This window comes from Eschrichtius robustus, chromosome 17 (genome assembly GCF_028021215.1).
Source record: "Eschrichtius robustus isolate mEscRob2 chromosome 17, mEscRob2.pri, whole genome shotgun sequence".
NCBI lineage: Eukaryota > Metazoa > Chordata > Mammalia > Artiodactyla > Eschrichtiidae > Eschrichtius > Eschrichtius robustus.
The window spans coordinates 9,777,466-9,797,937 of NC_090840.1; the positions used below are offsets into that span (position 1 = coordinate 9,777,466).

Below are 20,472 nucleotides of genomic sequence, written 5' to 3' on the forward strand. Positions count from 1 at the left end.
TGCGCGCGGCTGCCGCGGGGCGGGCCCGGGGCGGGGCCGGGCGGCTCCAGGGTACCGGAGGCCCCGCTCGCCCCATCACTGCGCCGCCGGTGCTGCCGACGGTGCTGCCGCCGCGACCCCGCCCCCGCCCTGCCCCGCCGCGCCTGCGGAGACTCGGGGAAGTGCCGGGCGGGCACGGGGCGGTCTCCGCGTCCTCGAATCTGTCCTTTCCGTTGTTTTCTGGACGTGACCTTAAGTCACCCAGAACTAACTGGGGCGCCTGGTCCAGCGGTCGAAGGGGAACCGCAGGGTCTCTGCCTGACCGAAACGGTAACCTGGCAGCAGGGGAAGGTGGCGAGAGGTTCTAGAAGTCGCCTGAGAACTTTGCGCCATCGGCAGCTCCTACCTAAAATCGTCGGGAGCTGCTAAAATCGTCTTTAGGAAGGCTGGCAGCCAAGTTTGACATCCCAGCGTTCCATACAAGGATGGACGGTGACTTGGGAGGTAATTTCCACATCTTGCCATTTGTGTTCAGGGTCGAGGCTTATGGACGATACGAAGGGAAGACGAGGGAAGGACGATGGATGCGAACACGTCCACGGACGCATCGCCCCAGCTCCGAACTGGGTCGGCCCACTGCTGGCATCGCGGCAAAGGGGCAAGGCCAGGCCAGGCCCAAAGACGGTGCCTCCTAACTTCGCTGTTGACCCAAGCGCAGACTGTCCTACAAACGGGGCAGAAAGGATGACTTGGGTTCCTAGTCATTAGAAGTTTTTTGAGGTTTCTGTTTAAAATTTTAAAAGAGATTTAGAAACACTAGGCATATTTTGGTGGGAAGGTAGATGAAAGACAGCTTTTTCTTTCTGCGTGAAAACCAAAATATAAAGATATGGCTTATACTAGGTGAGCGTTCCCACCTATAAGGGTCAAATTCAGAATAAAATTGAAGAGTGTTTGAAAATCAACTCAATGCCAAGTATGGAGGATGCAAAGACGAATTGGACAATGTCTGTTTTCATAAGTTTACAATTTAGTAAGGAAAAAGAACAGGACTTGTGGAGAGAACGTATTTCAAGAAGAGTGAATGCAATATATAGTCTGGTTTGGCAATAAGATAATGCTGCTGTAGAAGGGCATGATGAGTGATAAGCTCCATGGGTGCGGTTAAAGATGAGAAAAGCCCTACATTCTCAGCTGGTTTTAAACACGATTGAACAGAACCTTTGTAAGTGTGAATTTGTGGTACTGGAGAAATTCACTCTCCACATAGGAAAAAATTAAAGTATTACCTGGCAAAAATACAAAAATAAACTCCAGGTGAGTAAAGATGTAAATGTAAAAGGCAAAATATTATACTTTGATAAGAAAATATAGGAGTGTATGTTCATGACTTCGGTGGTCAGAAGGATTTCATACAGCATTATATTTTAAAAAAAGACATCTTAGTGGAAAAAAATCGTAGATTTAATGATGTCATAATTTGAAAGCTTCTATGTAACTAAGTAAATTAAAGATAAGGCACAAACTTGGAAGGTATATTTACAAAATACAGAATTTCAGAAGTGTTCATTTCTAGCACATACTGAAGAACTAAAATCAACAAGGAAGAAAAACAACCTAATAGAAAAATTGGAAAAGAATATGAAAAGACAAATCATACCTTCACTAGTCATCAGGGAAATGCAGATTAAAGACAAGATAATATGTCACATCCATCAGAATGACAAAAATGTGAACTTAAGTCAAGGGTGTAGAGAAATAAGAATTCTCTTAACACTGCTGGTAGAATTGTAAAGTATTACAACTGTTTTTGAGAGCAATTAGGCAATATCTGGTAAAGGTGAAGATGCACATATTCTGTAACACAAACACTTTTTAGACTTAGGTATGTACCCTAGAAAAAGGCTTGCATGTGTGAACAAATAAATATATACAAGTATGTTCTTTGTAGCATTTTTTGTAATAGTGAATTATTACATGCAACTTATATCATTATCAATAAAAGAATGAATAAATTGTATAATTAATAGATAATTATGACGCATGAAAATTAATAAGTTGGAGCTGCTTATGAACAGAGTGAAATTTCTTTTAATAAGAAATAAGAGGGACTTCCCTGGTGGTGCAGTGGTTAAGAATCCGCCTGCCAATGCAGGGGACACAGGTTCGACCCCTGGTCCTGGAAGATCCCACATGTCACAGAGCAACTAAGCCCGTATGCCACAACTACTGAGCCTGCGCTCTAGAGCCCGCGAGCCACAACTACTGAAGCCCACGCACCTAGAGCCCATGCTCTGCAACAAGAGAAGCCACCGCAATGAGAAGCCCACGCACTGCAACAAAGCGTAGCCCCTGCTCTCCGCAATTAGGGAAAGCCTGTGCGCAGCAACGAAGACCCAATGCAGCCAAAAATTAATCAATTAATTAATTAATTTTAAAGAAATGAAACAACAGATAAGTTATGCTGAGGTCCAGAGGATTATGTCAACTACCTGAACCAGAATCTGTCCACACATCTTAAAAAAAAAACCCATGAGGTGTACAAAGAGTGCAAATAAAGTTACACATGATTCGTGCGATACTAGGAGTTGGAGGGTATCACAAACATCAAATTACCGGAAAATTGGTAAGTAGCAAACTCCAGCAGGAGAAGGCTTCCTCCACTGCTGCAAGACTCTAGATGCTGAGAGTAGAAGATGCAAGGCTTCAGAGAATCTTGGAAAAAGAGGAAAGAGTAGTGGATGATACAGACAAAGCATAGGCAAAATCAAACCCTGAGAGAAAATGTCAAACATTAAGTGCCAAAAGACTGAACACAGCCTGGGTCTTGGAAGGTTATAGTACTGGCTCTCAAGAAGGAGCCAGAGGTGGCAGCTTCAGATAAACATTGCTTCTGAGGGGGACACAACTGCATTGACAAGGGGGTAGTGTCCTTTAAAAGCATGACGATGAAGGGAAAAGAGGTAAGGGGAAAAATGAAGAGAAGTCATGCCAGCAACCCCACCTCACCTCCACATACACACAGCTGCCACCACTAAAAGCGTCTGTTAGAGGAATTGCACTTCACTGTACTGGCACAATAAAACCCTTTCAACTAGGAAGGGTCTACAAAAGACCTATTTTATTTATTTATTTTTTTGGCCGCACCATGCGGCTTGTGGGATCTTAGTTCCCCGACCAGGGATTGAACCTGGGCCCACAGCAGTGAAAGCACGGAGTCGTAACCACTGGACTGCCAGGGAATTCCCCAAAAGGCCTATTTTTAAAAGAATCAAACCAACACAAAACTACTCTGAGAAGAAAACAGAGAAGGTGAATGGTAACATTTCACCTAATGAAAAGCCTCCTTCAAGAAAACAGACAAACAAGCAAACAAAACCATAAGACCAAGCTCCAAATTAAAATTAAATATCCTTAAGCAAGTGTTAGATAATATTGTGTACATATCAAATCTAGACCAGAAGTTTACAGCCCAAGAACAGAAATGGACAAAAATGGGATATAAGTTGTAAATATCTGTACATATACACATAGATAAGATAGAAATATAGAGATATATCTTAACCCAAACAGAGATACTACTTAGCCCAAAAGAAAAATCAGGGGAACTGTTTGTAGTTGTGTAGAACTGGGAAAAATATTGGAAAATATAAAGTACACGCTTGTATCTCAGCACATGTGACATGTGCTGAGTTCTGGAATGGTACCAGAGACTGGGAAGGCTGAGTGGGAAAGGGAGTGAAACATTCAGTTGTCTTGCAGAGCATTGGATATAAAGTCCCATCGGAGGGGGAGGGAGCCCGAAACAAACACAAAACAGGTCTCCACTTCCAGACACTTGCCATATTTTGAAACTGCAAAGGGTAGGAACTAAGTTTAGATTTGCAAAAGGCAGAATTTTCAAGGCTAAGAAAAAAGAAAATATCCAAGATACCAATCAAAAACCCAAGTGGACCAATCCTGAAGAATGGGAATGAACCGGAGATGGACAGAATCCTCCTAAGTCTGCAACCCAGCTCAAGACCTGCTTGGATTTACTTGCCTTTCATGCTATCTGACAAAAGAAAGCAAGAGTCATCACTTGATGGGAGGTATTATCTGGAGCCTCTATTAGTTAAACACAATGTCCAACATAAAATGTTACTAAAAATATGAAGAAGCAGAAATATGTAATAATCTAAAAAGAAGGGTAAAATAGGAAACCCGTAGATGGGAGTTAGAAGAAAAGACTTCTATTTTAATTTTGTATTGAAATATAGTTGATATACAATATTATGTTAGTTTTAGCTGTGCTACATAGTTATTTGATATTTGCATGCATTATAAAGTGTTCACCACAGTAAGACTTGTAACCATCTGTCTCCCTGCAAATTTATTGCAATATTATTACTTATGCTGTATATGACATCTGCATGGCTTATTTCTTATTTAAGTGGAGGTTTGTACCTCTTAACCCTCTTCACCTATTTTGCCCTTCCACCACCCTCCCCTCTGACAACCGTTGGCTTGTTTTCTGTATCTGTGAGTCTGTTTTCATTTTGTTTGTTTTGCATTTTAGATTCCACATATAAGTGAGATCATACAGTATTTGGCTTTCTCTGTCTTATTTCACTTAGCATAATACTCTCTAGATCCATCCATGTTGTCACAAATTGCAATATTTCTTTTTTTATGGCTGAGTAATATTCCATTGTATATGTATACCACATCTTCTTTATCCATTCATCTATCAGAGGACACTTAGGTTGCTTGCATGTGTTGGGTATTGTAAATAATGCTGCAGTGAACATTGGGGTGCATATATCTTTTTGAAGAAGTATTTTTGTTTTATTTGGATAAATGCCCAGAAGTAAAATTGTTGGATCACATGGTAATTCTATTTTTTTTGTTTTGTTTTTTTTTTTGTTTTTTGTTTTTGTGATGTGGACCATTTTTAAAGTCTTTATTGAACTTGTTACAATATTGTTTCTGTTTTCCATTTTGGTTTTTTGTCTGCAAGGCATGTGGGATCTTAGCTCCCCGACCAGGGATCGAACCTGCACCCCCTGCATTGGGAGGCGAAGTCCCAACCATTGGACCGCCAGGGAAGTCCCAGGTAATTCTATTTTAAATTTTTGAGGACTCTTCATACATTTTTCCATAGTAGCTGTGCCAATTTACATTCTACCAACAGTGCACGAAAGTTCCCTTTTCTCCACATCCTTGCCAACACTTGTTATTTGTCATTGTTTTGATGATAGCTATTCTGACAGGTGTGAGGTGATATCCCATTGTGGTTTTGATTTGCATTTCCCTGATAATTTGTGATGTTGAGAATCTTTTATGTGTCTGTTGGCCATTAGAATATCTTTTTTGGAAAAATGTCTCTTCAGGTCCTCTGCTCATTTTGAATTGGATTGTTTGGTTTTTTGATGTTGAGTTTGTATGAGTTCTTTATATATTTTGGATATTAGTCCCTTATTGGATATATTGTTTGCAAATATCTTCTCCCACTCAGTGGGCTGCTTTCTTGTTTTGTTCATAGCTTCTTTTATACAAAAGATTTTAGTTTGCTGTAGTCCCGTTTGTTTATTTTTCTTTTGTTGCTCTTGCCTGAGACAGATAAAAAAACAATTGCCAAGACCAGTGTCAAAGAGGATACTGCCTATGTTCTTCTAGGAGTTTTATGGCTTCAGATCTTATATTTGAGCCTTTAATCCACCATAGAATGAGTTTGGAGGTGTTCCTTCCTCTTCAATTTTTTTGGAATAATTTGAGAAGGACCTAACTCTTCCTTAAATGTTTTGTAGAATTCACCTGTGAAGCTACCTGGCCTGGGACTTTTGTTTTGGGGGAGTTTTATTATTACTGAGTCAATCTCATTACTGGTAATTGGTCTGTTCATATTTTCTGTTTCTTCCTGATTCATTCTTTTTTTTTTTTAATTAATTTATTTATTGGCTGTGTTGGGTCTTAGTTGCTGTGTGCGGGCTTTTCTCTAGTTGTGGCGAGCAAGGGCTACTCTTTGTTGCAGTGTGCGGGCTTCTAATTGTGGTCGCTTCTCTTTGTTGCGGAGCACAGGCTCTAGGCATGCGGGCTGCAGTAGTTGTGGCACGCGGGCTCAGTAGTTGTGGCTCACGGGCTCTGGAGCGCAGGCTCAGTAGTTGTGGCACACAGGCTTAGTTGTTCCGCAGCATGTGGGATCTTCCTGGACCAGGGCTCGAACCCGTGTCCCCTGCATTGGCAGGCAGATTCTTAACCACTGCACCACCAGGGAAGTCCCTGATTCATTCTTGAAATGAATCTCTTTTTTTCTTGATGAGTCTGGCTATAGGTTTATCAATTTTGTTTATCTTTTCAAAGAATCAGCTCTTAGTTTCATTGATCTTATCTATTGGTTTTTTTAATCTCTATTTTATTTATTTCTGCTCTGATCTTTATTATTTCTTTCCTCCTACTAACTTTGGGTTTTCTTTGTTCTTTTTTTTCTAGCTCATTAGATGTAAGGTTAGTTTGTTCATTTGGGATTTTTCTTGTTTCCTGAGGTAGGCTTATATCACTATAAAGTTCCCCCTTAGAACTGCTTTTGCTATGTCCCATAGATTTTGGATCATTTTGTTTCCATTTTGATTTATCTCCAGGTATTTTTTAATTTCCACATTGATTTCTTTGTTGACCCATTGGTTGTTTAGTAGCATGTTGTTTAAACTCCATGTGTTTGTGTTTATGTGGTCAGAAAAGATGCTTGATATGATTTTAATCTTCTTAAACTTTTTGAGACTTGTTTTGTGGTCTAGCATGTGATCTATCCTGAAGAACGTTCCATGGGCACTTGCAAAGAATGTGTATTCTGCTGCTTTGGGATGAAATGGTCTATATATATTTATTAAGTTCATCTGATCTAATGTGTCGTTTAAGGCCAGTATTTCCGTACTGATTTTCTGTCTGAATGATCTGTCCGTTGAAGTAAGTGAGGTATTAAAGTCCCTTACCATTATTGTGTTACTATAAATTTCTTCTTTTATATTTGTTAATATTTGCTCTATGTATTTAGGTGTTCCTATGTTGGGTGTATATATATTTATAGTTGTTATATCTTCTTGTCGGATTGATCCCTTTACCTTGTGTAATGGCCTTCTTTGTCTCTTGTTACAGTCTTTGTTTTAAAGTCTATTTTTTCTCATGTAAGTTTGCTACCCCAGCTTTCTTTTCTTTTCCATTTGCAGGGAATACCTTTTCCCATCGCCTCACTTTCAGTCTTTGTGTGTCTTTAGATGTGAAGTGAGTCTCTTTAGGCAGCTTATATATGAGTCTTGATTCTTCATCCATGCAGCCACTCTGTGACTTTTGATTGGAGCATTTAATCCATTTACAATTAAAGTTATTATTGGTAGGTATGTACTTATTGCCATTTTAAAATTGTTTTCTGGTTGTTTTTTGTATTTCTTTTTTGTTCCTTCTTCTTTTGCTCTCTTCTCTTATAATTTGATGACTATGCCACTGTTATGTTTGGATTCCTTTCTCTTTTTTGTGTGTATCTGTAAATTTTCGTTTTGTGGTTACCATAAAATTTATATATAAACACACACACACATATATACATATAATTATATTATTGTATAAATTACACATATATAAACACATATATGATTATATATTATATAGATATATGAATTATATATATATAATTATTTTAAATTGATGATCTCTTAAGTTTGAATGCATTATAACAACACTACCTTTTTACTCCCTCCCCTGACTTTTAATGTATTTGACATCAAATTTTACCTCTTTTTGTTCTGTGTATTATTTAACTACTATTGTGAATATAGATGATTTTACTCCTTTTGTCTTTTAATGTTCTTACTAGTTTTATAAGTAGTTGATCTACAACCTTTAATGTATTATGCCTTTACCAATGAGATTTTTTTCCTTTCATAGTTTTTATACTTCTAGTTGTGGCCTCTTCTTTTCCACTTAGAGAATTCTCTTTAACATTTCTTGTAAAGCTGCTTTAGTAATGCTGAACTCTTTTAGCTTTGGCTTGTCTGTAAAACTCTTCATCTCTCCTTCAAATCTGAATGATAACTTTGCTGGGTAGAGTATTCTTGGTTGTAGGTATTTTTCCTTTCATCACTTTGAATATAGCATGCCACTCCCTTCTGGCCTGCAAAGTTTCTGCTGAGAAGTCAGCTGATAGTCTTACGGGAGTTCCCTTTTGTGTAAGTAGTTGCTTTTCTCTTGGTGCTTTTAAGATTCTCTCTTTATATTTAATTTTTGCTGTTTAATTACAATGTGTCTTGGTGTAGACCTCTTTTGGTTCATCTGTTTGGGACTCTCCTTTGCTTCCTGGACTTAGATGTCTGTTTCTTTCCCCAGGTTAAGGAATTTTTCAGCTATTATTTATTCAAATAAGTTTCCTGCCCCTTTCTCTTTCTCTTCTCCTTCTGGAACTCCTATAATGAGAATGTTAGTATGCTTGATATTGTCCCAGAGGTCTCTTAAAGTATCCTCATTTTAAAAATTCTTTTTTCTATTTTCTGTTCAGCTTGTGTGGTTCCCACTACTTTGTCTCCCCAGTCGCTGATCCAGTCCTCCGTATCATCTAATCTCCTGTTGAGTTCTTCCAGTGTATTTTTTACTTCAATTGTTGTCTTCTTCATTGGTGCTGTACTGCGTGTATATGTGTGTTGGGTGTGCAGGAGTAAAGTTAGTCTGACACAGTGATAGGGTGAGGGCAGAGTCAGCCAAGGGAGGCCCAGACACATCAGTTCTGTATAACATTCCTGTGGCCAGGGGCTGAGTCAAGCTGAGGTAAAACAGTTGCTCACAACCTTCCCCAGAACTTCTCTGTTTACTCCAGATGGGGCACCTGCCTACCTGTCAGGGAATATTGGGTGGCTTCTATCAACAACAAAAACTGGACAAGTAAAGAGGTTGATTATTCTGGCTATTGCAATATAGACAGCTCCCCGGATCTGACTATCAGAGTGTTTCACTCAGGAGGTTTTGCCTTAGACCTTCATGGAAAGGGGTGAACAGTGGCTTCTGGGGGTTGTTCTGCAAGCAGGAGAAGTCTCAGTCAGGTATCTGAACAGGAAATGTTTTTCTCCGCAGTTAACACGTTTCAGGAGGACAAAGAGTTCTAACCTTGCCTAACGAGTCATGACAAGTGGTTCTAATCATAGCTAATTACTGATGAGACATAGAGCAGGAAATTGGAGACCTTGTCAGCAGGTTTGGGCAAAAGAGAAAGATCTCTGTTTGTTGATCTTGTCAAACAAACATAATTTGTCCCAGAACAATGTAGGGATTAGAGTAATTTCTGAGGAATTTTGGCCAGAATACAAAATACACACACTTCATCTCCCTTGCCCCTTCCCCCCTCCACCCCTAGCTGCTGATTCTGAGAGGTCTTGTGTAGAAAGGGTGATATTTTTTGAAAAGGTTGGTGTGCCTAGAAATAGAGACACAGATGTAGAGAACAAATGGACACCAAGGGGGGAAGGGAAGGGTGGGATGAAATGGGATATTGGGATTGACATATATACACTAATATGTATAAAAGAGATAACTAATGAGAACCTACTGTATAACACAGGGAACTCCACTGTACAGTAGAAACTAACACAACACTGTAAAACAATTATACCCCAATTAAAAAAAAAAAAAAGGTTGTTGTGCCTAGCGTATAGGTGGGGTTAGGAGTCCTGCAATTTAAGGATGGAAAAACAGATTGGGCCTCATTGTGAAGGGCCTCAGGTGCCAATTAGTAATTTACCCGCGTGCAGTGTTGCTCTGGCGAAAGTTCAGAGAATGAAATCTTGCAGAAAAATAACTGCAGCAGTGGAGGGGTATATAAAGGCAGGACCAGTGAGAAGCTGGTAGTCCAACAACAGACGCTATGACAGCAGGTAGGATGAGAGATGATTAGCCTTAGAAATGGGTCATGGTCAGATATTTTCAGGTAGGACTGATAGAATCTGGTGGCCATTGAGCCCTGTGGCCTGTGGAATTGGGTCTATTAGGAGCATGGTGGCGTTGCAGAGAGTGTGGACTTTACAGCTAGGCTGGCCGAGTTCAGTATGATTCTGGCATTTACTAGCCCTGTGATTCTGAGCAAGGAATGGACACTTTCAGAGTTGAGTTCTCTTCTGTAAAAACAGGCATAATGCCACTTACTTCTTTTTTTCCGCAAAGATTGAATGACACATGTATGTGAATCTAATATAGGGTCTGGCACAAAATAAGCAGTTCATACATTTGAGTGCCCTGAATCTAATATAGGGTCTGGCACAAAATAAGCAATTCATACATTTGAGTGCCCTTCAGCTGACAATCAAGGCTTCCCATATTTTGTTTCCCAAGCATCCTTCTAGGCAGAAGGTCCACGCTCCTGTACCATTGCCTCCCTCCAAAAATACAGGCCTACGTATGATTTCTCAGACGTGACCTACTCTTCCTGATCTCTGAGTCACTGCTCATGCTATTTCTTTGCCTGGACTAGCCTCCCTCTCCTCACTTCTGATTGCTCTCTGGGGGAGTCAATTCTTCTTAAAGGCTGTGCTTCAAATAGTACCTCCGCTAAAAACACATCCTCTAGATGCCTGGGTGGAAATGATCTTTCCTTCTGTTAAAGTCCTAAAGCACTTTATTGCAACCACTCTAAAGATTCTTACACTATACAGGTATCCGCTGCTTTTCGAAAGGCTTCACTTTTGCAGAAACCTACATTAGTACCTGTTTTCACTAACCGAAAGAAATCCCACAAGGATTTTTGCTTTTACAAAAAAAGGCTAAAAGCCAAAATAGCGCTCAGTGTTTGTTTTGCCATGGACCATTATAGAGGCAGCACCACCCAGAGCAGTGAGAGTGACACGGCCAAGCTCCTTCCTGGAACCACCCTCAGCATCCAGCATCCAGCATCCAGAGCTTTAGAACTGGGTCTATGAGCACCTGTGCTTTCTCTCTGTTTATTTTGTGCATCCGTTAGTGTTAGCCCATTTTGGCTTAAGCAAGGTTTGGTAGGAAAGCTCTACTCTCAGATACCAGGAGAAACCTGTACTGCACTTTACCTGGCTATTTTGGGGGTTTTTTTTTCTTAAATATCCATTTATTTTTTAATTAATTAATTAATTTTTGGCTGCGTTGGGTCTTCCTTGCTGCACGCGGGCTTTCTCTAGTTGCAGCAAGCGGGGGCTACTCTTCATTGTGGTGCGCAGGCTTCTCATTGGGGTGGCTTTTCTTGTTGCAGAGCAGGAGCTCTAGGCATGTGGGATTCAGTAGTTGTGGCGCACGGGCTTTGTTGCTCCACGGCATGTGGGATCTTCCCAGACCAGGGCTCGAACCCGTGTCCCCTGCAGTGGCAGGCAGATTCTTAACCACTGTGCCACCTGGGAAGTCCTACCTGGCTACTTTAGATAAGTATTTTCTCTCTTCTAGGTAGCATCCAATTAGTTTTGCTATTCACTATAGTACTTAATTCAATGTATAGTGTTATCAAAAGTAGATATTTAATAGACTGATATGATTGACTTGGATAGAGAAGAGGCGAGCAGTCAATCAAGTGCTAGCCCTGGGGGAGGGAGAAGGATGGGATGTGCCCTTGCCAACCAGAACATTCGTGGGGAGGCACTGCTGCCAGTCCTCATTTTACTGCCGTCATTCTAGTTCAGTCTTTGTAACTCATAATTCCTCCACAGCATCTAGGTGGGGCAAAATTCCACACATAAGGCCAGGAAGGAGTGTTTCAGACAACACCACCTTACTAGTTTGTTGAGTTTTGGGTTTGTCCCTATGTTTGACCTGTTTCGTGAGCTACTGGCTTAATCTAGGTGGGAGACAAAGATATTCTTTGCTCCAGGACTTAAGTGTTATTTCTGTAAGAAAAATATAATTTGACAAATGAAATCATGATCTGGGCTCACAGCAGTTTCAGAATCCAATTATCTGATTTAGTGACACACTCTGGCTTTTTTCACTTAGAAGTTTTAACTTCTGAAGTATGCATGGCTTAGTTTTATGAAATTAATTTGGGGTCCCTTTCAGCACAAGAAGACAGGGGAAGATGGTATTGAACTGATCGGCAGGAAAACCAGTCTGCAATTGAAACGTTTAAAGAAAACACTGGCGTTTTTGTAATGGACAACTAGATGCGATACTTTTTTCTTAACCTCTTCTGTAAGGAAAAGCAGTTTTTGAAAAAGAATGCCTAATATTCATACTTAAAAATGAAAAGCAAACAGCTATAGTTTGTGTGAAAAAGATCTTTATTTTGTTTTGAACAATATTAAAACAAATTATCGGGCAGTTCAGTAACACAATGAGCACATGTTAGAGTTCATCTTTTAAAAGGCACCTCTGGTGCAATTACAGTAAAGTAATAGAGACAATTCAATAGTTATTTATCTTGCCGCCTTATAAAACTGCCTGTTCATTTTACATTGTTCTTTTAATGTTCTTCAGTGAATCGCTGCATTTCATAAAAAATTCAAAGTCCTATCATGAAATGTACTTCTATTGATTGACTTACTTTAATTCTATTTACTGTTAGTAACATCATCAATGAATCATATTTAAAAGACATTTTAAAATACTATCCTTTATTCTTGTGCTAAAGTAATCATTCCTTCACAGAGTCAGAAGAAAGTGTTTTAAGCACCGAAATGTGAATGAAGTAGAACTTTGTGATGTAAACCTTCTAGGAATAAAAGTTGGGTAAACTAGAACTTTTTGTTGTTGCTATTATTTATACTTTTTAAATAGTTTTATTCTGCTGTCATTTTTAATTATACAATTTTAAATTTTGTGATTTTGTAAAGAAGATTTTAACATTTTTTAGAAAACAGGCATGATCTAATATTTTAAATTAAAATTATAATGTAAAGTTACCTTCCCAATGCTAAATCAAAATCAAACACGTTCTCTAAAGAACATTCACAATCACTCTCAATTTTTCACAGATATATATGTACAGAGAATCATAAGTATCAGCTCATCTGATTAGAATAATTTTCTTATAAAGAAAAACACCCTTTACATATTCTTTCACAAAGATACTATTGTATGATTAATGTTGAAACCCAACTAAGCTAAAAAATGTTTAGCAAATTTTGTACACTGTGTTCTTTCATTTTTAAGTTTAAAATAAAATTTAAAAATTATAAAATACTATAAAAATTGTCATAAGTTGAAAGCTATATTGACATATCTTTCTCAATAAATGAAATATGCTTTAACATAGCTACAGTACAAACAGCACGTTTTAACTCCTGATTTTTTTTAAAGTAAATATGAATAGTAGGATTTGGCTAGAATGTTCTGATAATACAGTAAAACCCAAATTTCTTCATGCATAATCTGAAAAGTTCCAGATGTAGTTGACAGTGATTTTAAAATGTAAACATTTCCTTTCCCTTGTGTAGTTGTGTTACTGTTCAATTAAAAATAGAGTCCATGTATACGGCAACCAAATGTTATTCCACCTCTGAATCTCTATGTAGTTAACTATATCAACATGAATAATTTCATAGAGACCTATTGATGCTACACATAAGAGTTTATGGCGTACAGACTCTTCAATCAAAAGTTTCTATTGTGCAAATATGGTAAAATAGAATTTCCCTGAGGTGAACTACCTTGCTGGCCCACAGAAATAACTATATAAAACTGTATTCAGATTTTAATCTGAATTATAGTCTATCTGACACGCACCCAAAATGAGTGTGAATAGATTTTTATAATCGGTTGATTTGTGCTAATATTTCTTTTCAGTGGACTATATATTCATTTATAATCAAACCAGTGTGACCAGAAAAGTTGTTTAAAATAAAACTTTTGAGAAACACACCAAAGTGTACATGAAAAGGTACTTTAGAGATAACTTTCTTCCAAGTGCAAAAATCAGGAACCTCTTCTATGCTTTTAAGGTATACTAATATTTAATTACTTTAAAGGTAAAGAAAAGATATTTAAAAAGTAAAGAAATTTCCCAAATACCCATGTTGCTCAAGTTAGAAGATTTTTACATTGAAAAAAATCAATCGGAAAAGCATTAGTTTAATGATTCTTTTTCTTTCATTCATATAACCAGGTAGGATATCTTACTCATGTATTTTTAACTAGGAAGTCTTTCACATTAAATAACTTCTTCTCCTTTAACGGTCTGTGAAATGCTGCTGAGATAATTTTCAGACTTCATTATAAAATTTGTCCACTCCTGACAAATGTCCTCCATGGAGTATTCTTCACCACCGTATTCCACTGGAAGAATGTCTGGGAAATGCTGAAGTAAACTTTGTTTGTAATTGTCCCCATGCATATGAATCTGAAACAGCCAAAATGTTTTAGAAGGTATGCCCTCTGCCTCTCAGTATATCAGATGCATTTCCAATGGAAAATCAACACTGTAAGATAAGGTGCTCTCATCACTTCTAAGATAGGAGCGCATGTATAGATACTATTGATACATCCTTTATTCTTCTGCTTATGAAGCTAATAATTTTACTTATGTTTAGATTGTGCTGCTTATGAATCTGATCATCTTACTGTTTTCTTATATTTGCATCCTTATAACTATTCAATATTTACAAAAAGCTATTCTTTTTTCTTTCAAAAGTAGATTTTTAAAACTCTAAATAAAATCATTTTATACATTCTATTCCCTAATCTACAGGTGATTCTTAGCAAAAGATCGAATATCCTGGGATGGTTCTGTAGATGATAAAAATGTTCTTCCTTTCATTAGTTCATATTAAATAAAAGCATATATCTGAGCACACAGTCAGGTATGCAGGGAATAATTTATGTGGTACAGTTGACAGATAGCCTTGGCTAATAAAAAAATTAAGAGAAATTATGATGGTTGAGAACTTTAAATTTTTGAACATTTTAAACTATAAAAATTGATCATATAATGTCCTGAAGTTAAAATAAAGACTTGGAACCTTTGATTAAAAGCACATCTTGTTAAAAATAAATACATAAATACCTTTATTCATCTGCTAGGGTTCATCTGTACATTCAACAATCATTTAATTAGCACCTACTATGTGCTTAGGATATGAAGACTGAAAGATGAATGAAACAAGTTTTTTGCACTCAGGAACCTTGCAGTCCCAATCCTTGATTTTTTTCTGAAATGTTTAAAATAGTACCAGCTAACTGAAAAGAAATTCAACTATCTCTTCAGGAAGGGAGAAATAAAATCATTCATAGAGTACTGCCAAAATGTTAAAAGGGAGAAAGTGGCTAGATTTGGTCCTCCCTGCCCTCCTCATTTTGGCAAGTCTGTTTCATGTCAATTAACTTTCATTGAAATGCTTCACTTAACTTCTCAATTTAAAATTTTTCTTCTCTTCTTGCTCATGTTCTCCTGTTTATTAGGTTCAGTTTATTGTTGTATTCGTTTTTTTGGTCCAGAATATAACCCAAAATAGAAATACTTATTTTTATGTCTTTCAGCGTTCAACAGACGATGGGCAGCTATTGTCAAGCTATACTGAAGAGAGGAAAAAAAGAATAAACAAAAAAACCCAGCTTTTATAAAAATAAAAGAATCTTCCGTAGGGGCGGTTCTTCTTGAAGACAGACAGAAATACCTACTGGAAAACCTCAAAAGAAGCTCTAGGGTCGTCATTTTCTGACCAGATACAAGATGTTACATTTTCTTAGTATGAAAGAATATACTTTGTAACATTCCAAATATGCTATTATCACTCACATTACCAGTATTTCTATTTAAATAGTTTTTGAGATTTAAATTGTCAAAGCCTTTAAAACCTGTTTGTGTTCATGCATTAGATGTTGCCAACGTTTGTATAAATAAATGCTCTAAAAATTATCCTTTACAGATTCATGCAGAAGAGTGGTTGCCAGTTTGGGAACTCACACTCTATGGTCAACACTTGAAAAATCCCAAGTAATATTAGATATTCACCTGAGATAAGACTCCACAAGATAGGTAAAAAACATCAAATCTATTTGCTTTAACTAACATGACATTAAGTCACATACCTTGGGTACTATGGTTTTCAGTTACACATGTCTAATTTAAGCATATTTATTATTTACATAGATAATACATTCACATGGCTAGAAATCAAAACAAGATAAAAGATACACAGTGAGATGTCTTGCTCCCAACCCTATCCTCAGCCACCCCATCCATACCTCTCTTTTGTTCCATGTAGGTAACCACTTTGGTTGTTTCCTTGCATATCCTTTAAAAGTAACTTTTATGCCAGTATAACTATAGACTCTGATTTCTTCCCTTTTTATACAAAAGATAGTATAAACACTATTCTGCATGTTCTTATTTCCCTTCACAATACATCCTGCAAATCTTACTGTGTTCCATTGTGTAGATGCATCACAGTTTATTTAACCAGTTCCCTCATGATGAAAACTGGGTGGTTTCCAATATTTTGCTACAATGAATCCTCTTGTGTATGTAATTTTGTTTATGAGCATGTGTATCTGTAGGATAAAAATCCCAGGAATGTGAAGGCTGTAATTTTGATAACTGTGACCACACTGCCCCCTATAGGGAATATATCATTTTGCAGTTTCACCAGCCATGTGTTAGAGGTCCAGTTTTTCCACAGCCTCACTAACTTGATTTTTCAAAACTAAAAAGAAATTTTATAAAAGTAGTTGGGTTGTTAGATAAATATTCAAAACAATGGGACAATGCTGTGTGTGTGTTGGGGGGAGGGGCGGAAATAAGAGAGCAATTTTTAAATAACAAAGGAGTGGAACATTTGGTACAGAAGAATAGTGACTTGAATATGTTTTACTTACCCGTTCCTTAATTTTTTCGGTCAGAAATGGTTTAATCATGGAAAAAACAGCATGGAAAATTATTGGCTCATTTATCAAATGGATACCACGAACTTTTAATGGAAAGGAATCCTTTGAAAATAAAGAAAATGTCTTGTTAATAACAAAGCATAGATCAATATGTAATTCCTATCGACAAGCCCCTTCTTTGAACACTTGCTAAATTTACAGCAATGCCTAAAGTGTGATTTTATTTTCAAAATTATTCCATCAACACAATAGCCTGCTTTATAGTTCACTGTCCCTAGATTAAGAAAAGGTCTCTAAAAAGGTTTCACCTTGTAGTTTAAGCAAAGTATTTTAAGAAATACCTGCATCTTTCATAAGCAGGACACAGAAAATATCTTCCCCAATCACATATAAATGTGCTTTTGAAAAATCAATGAGTCATTTGGATATTTAACCTTTCCCCTCAAATTTTTATTTTGAGGAGGAAAAATCAAACTTTCATAAAAGGTGAAAGAATAGTACAATAAACACACACTTTTAAACTTTTGACACGGGTATAAGTCTTTCACATCAAAGTAATATCGGCTTTTTTCTAAGGCTTAAAATGTTAAGGATTCAAAGAAAAACCTCACCAGTAGTTTCCCTACCCAAAGATGTGTTGTTAATATAGAGATTTTTCCTGCCAAGTTTCTTTCATGCAAAACTCTTTTTTTTTTTCTGCACATAGCTTTGAGAGATGTGTTATCAATTGTGACTTTTCCTTTCAGGTTCTTTCTATGAATAATTTTATTTTAAACATAATGGCTAATATGCTCTCTAAATATTTTGCACCCTGTTTTGTTTCACTGACATAATACAATTTTTGTAAATATTGTGAGCTTTAATACGGATGCTATAATCCATCAAATGGATGTACCATTATTTAAGTAACCCTTTTCCTATTTCTGGACAAATAAGCTGTTTCTAATTTTCTTCTATAAAAATTGATGCTATAGGGGGCTTCCCTGGTGGTGCAATGGCTGAGAATCCACCTGCCAATGCCAATGCAGGGGACATGGGTTCGATCCCTGGTCCGGGAAGATCCCACATGCCGCGGAGCAACTAAGCCTGTGCACCACAACTACTGAGCCTGCGCTCTAGAGCCCGAGAGCCACAACTACTGAGCCCGTGTGCCACAACTACTGAAGCCCGTGCGCCTCGAGCCCGTGCTCTGCAACAAGAGAAGCCACCGCAATGAGAAGCCCGCGCACCGCAACGAAGAGTAGCCCCCGCTCGCTGCAACTAGAGAAAGCCCACGTGCAGCAATGAAGACCCAACACAGCCAAAAATAGATAAAATAAATAAATTTATTTTTAAAAAATTGATGCTATAGTAACTATCTTTATGTATAGAAGCAATGGTGGCTCTAAGTACAGCTTTCATGTCCGGATGTCCTGGATTGGAATCCTTGTTTCACTGCTGACAAAATGTGTATGCTTGGGCATTGCTATGTCACCTCTCTGACATAGTAAAATAATTTGTAAAATGGAAAAATTAATAGTCATATGTCATAAGCTTTGGTGTAGCCATTAAGTGGTAATGCACTTGAAACACTTAGCAAAGTACCTGGCACATAGTAAGCTATTATTATTATACACAGTCTTTGATATATTTAAGATTATTCCTTGGCTAGGTTTCCAAAAGTAGGATGACTGGGTCAAAGATGATGGCCATTTTTAAAACTTTTTTTTTTTTCCCCAGAAAGAACTGTATCAATCTATATCAACCAAAACCTAAGTGACATTTTGTTGTATGATTGCTATAAATATTATTTTTTGAGTCAATTTTTAATTTAGGAAGAAAATTTTAGTGACTGAAAGATAAAATCACCACATTATTGTTTAAATATATGAATTCTGTGGTTAGAAATTTTGAACATATTTTCACAGTTTGTTGCAACATTCTTTCTTTTTGAATTAATACTTTACTTCCTCTTACCATTATTGAATTCTATGTATCATTTCTAAAATTTTATTTAATTTTCTAATAAATGTACTATCCCTTCTCTTTAACATGTAACTAAATTTGTATCTATTATTTGAAAGTACTATCCCGAACAGTTAAAATAATACACTTACTGTAAGAGCAGCAGCAATCTTCTTGGCTACAGATGGAGTAATTTGAAAAGCATGAGAAAACTGCCAGCCTTCCAAATCAAAGATAGCCTTGATTCCATTCCGTTGTGTTTCTACCTCCTGTACAATAAGCTCGGATGTGATTAGACTTACACGAAACACATCATAAGCTGTGAAAACTTTTGGGTCCCAGTGTGCTAAAAAAAATATATAAAAAATCATATCTCAGCACTGTGTAAAGAATCAGAAAGATTTACAAAAAGAAATGAATTCTTTTAGACATAAAGGATCAATAGAAATAAAACACGTACAAAGATCGTGAAGTGAGTAACAGATCTAATTGGTGGTCCAAGAACACGTGCCTGTTTCTCCCTCCCTCCCTCCCTCCAATCCCTAGCAAAGAACAGATTCTTAAGAGCATGGAGAAAATAAGAGAAGAAATGCAGCCTGGATTTGATGGCCAGATGAAACTACAGGCCAAAATATGCAGGATGGAGCTGTGGCTGAAGGTGGGAATGCCTCTGGGTATGCTCCACGCTCGAAGGTATTGAAAATGAGAAAAGCAAGGCTCTGGATTATGAAGAGTAACTAGGGCCCCATCGTGACCACAGAGGTTGCTGCTAAGGGAAATGTGTGAGGAGCACACAGGCAGGTGGGTCTCTCTGACACCCTTCATGACGAGCAGCGTGTAGGAGAGGCACGTGCATATAGGCTAGAACAGTAGTGTGGGCTTGGAAAGCCGAGTCAGGGAAGCACTCGGGTAGCCGGCTCCCCACACCCAGGAAAAACAAAGAATACCTGTGCTAAGAAGAGGAGCTACTGAGCTCTTGTCCTCTCCCCTCCCCCACCAGTCCTGGGGCAGGCCACGTCATGCAAAACTGACAGTAATGGATAGGCAAGCAGGTGATCTTTAAAAAAGATATGCAACCACTAAGACTTTTAATAGTTTTAAAGACACAGACACACAAAGAAGAGAGGATCCAAACTCAATAGACAAAGGCACTAAAACTGAAGGAAACAGCTAATAAAGCAAGAAACATTAAAAGAAACAAAATTGTTTCAGTGAGGGAAAAAAAGATACCATAGGCTATTGTCATAAGAACAGGCTATTATGAAAAAGAATCAGTTGAGATGTTGGAAATAAAAAAGATGACAATTCAAGCAAATCTCAGTTGATGGGACGAATGTCAGAAAAGACACAGCCAACGAGTGAATAATGGTTTGGAACATCAAGCTGAGGAAGTCTCTCAATCTCAACACAGAAGACCCAGGAGTCAATATGGATGAATAAAAAGTTAACAGACGTGCAGCTAGATCCAGAAGTTTCAAAATCCAACTAATTAGAGTTCTGGAAGGCAATAATACAGAGAATAGGGAACAGAGAAGAAAGGAATAGTAACAGCAGAGAAAATTTTTCCAAAGCTGGAAAAAGATGCAAATCTTCAGATTACAAGGTTCATGCAATACCTAACAAGATGAAGGGTTAAAAAAAAAAGATTCATGACTAAGGAATGGTAAAATTCTAAAAATACCAAAGTTTCTGGCTTGAACAACTGGGTAGAATGGTGGTACCATTTGTCGAGTTAGGAAACACTGGAAGAAAAGTGTTTAG

The 20,472-nt window shown here is 37.6% G+C and overlaps 1 protein-coding gene and 1 long non-coding RNA gene across 3 annotated transcripts in view; one reads left to right on the forward strand and one right to left on the reverse strand.

Annotated features, from left to right (window-relative positions):
* The first annotated feature begins 33 nt into the window (after positions 1–33).
* Positions 34–16,531, forward strand: LOC137751230 (uncharacterized). Its single transcript, XR_011070725.1, has 3 exons — positions 34–483; positions 4,979–5,074; positions 15,421–16,531. It is a non-coding gene; the product is annotated as an uncharacterized lncRNA (long non-coding RNA).
* Positions 12,210–20,472, reverse strand: part of TTPA (alpha tocopherol transfer protein) — a 19,842-nt gene continuing 11,579 nt past the window's right edge. The window contains exons 3-5 of one of the 2 annotated variants that reach the window (XM_068525706.1): positions 18,864–19,057; positions 16,759–16,869; positions 12,210–14,284 (exon numbers count right to left, since the gene is read on the reverse strand). In XM_068525706.1, the coding sequence (XP_068381807.1) occupies positions 14,096–14,284; positions 16,759–16,869; positions 18,864–19,057 (494 nt within the window). In that variant the 3' untranslated portion in view covers positions 12,210–14,095. The remainder of the gene's footprint in view (positions 14,285–16,758; positions 16,870–18,863; positions 19,058–20,472) is intronic. The other variant, XM_068525707.1, reaches the window with a different exon arrangement.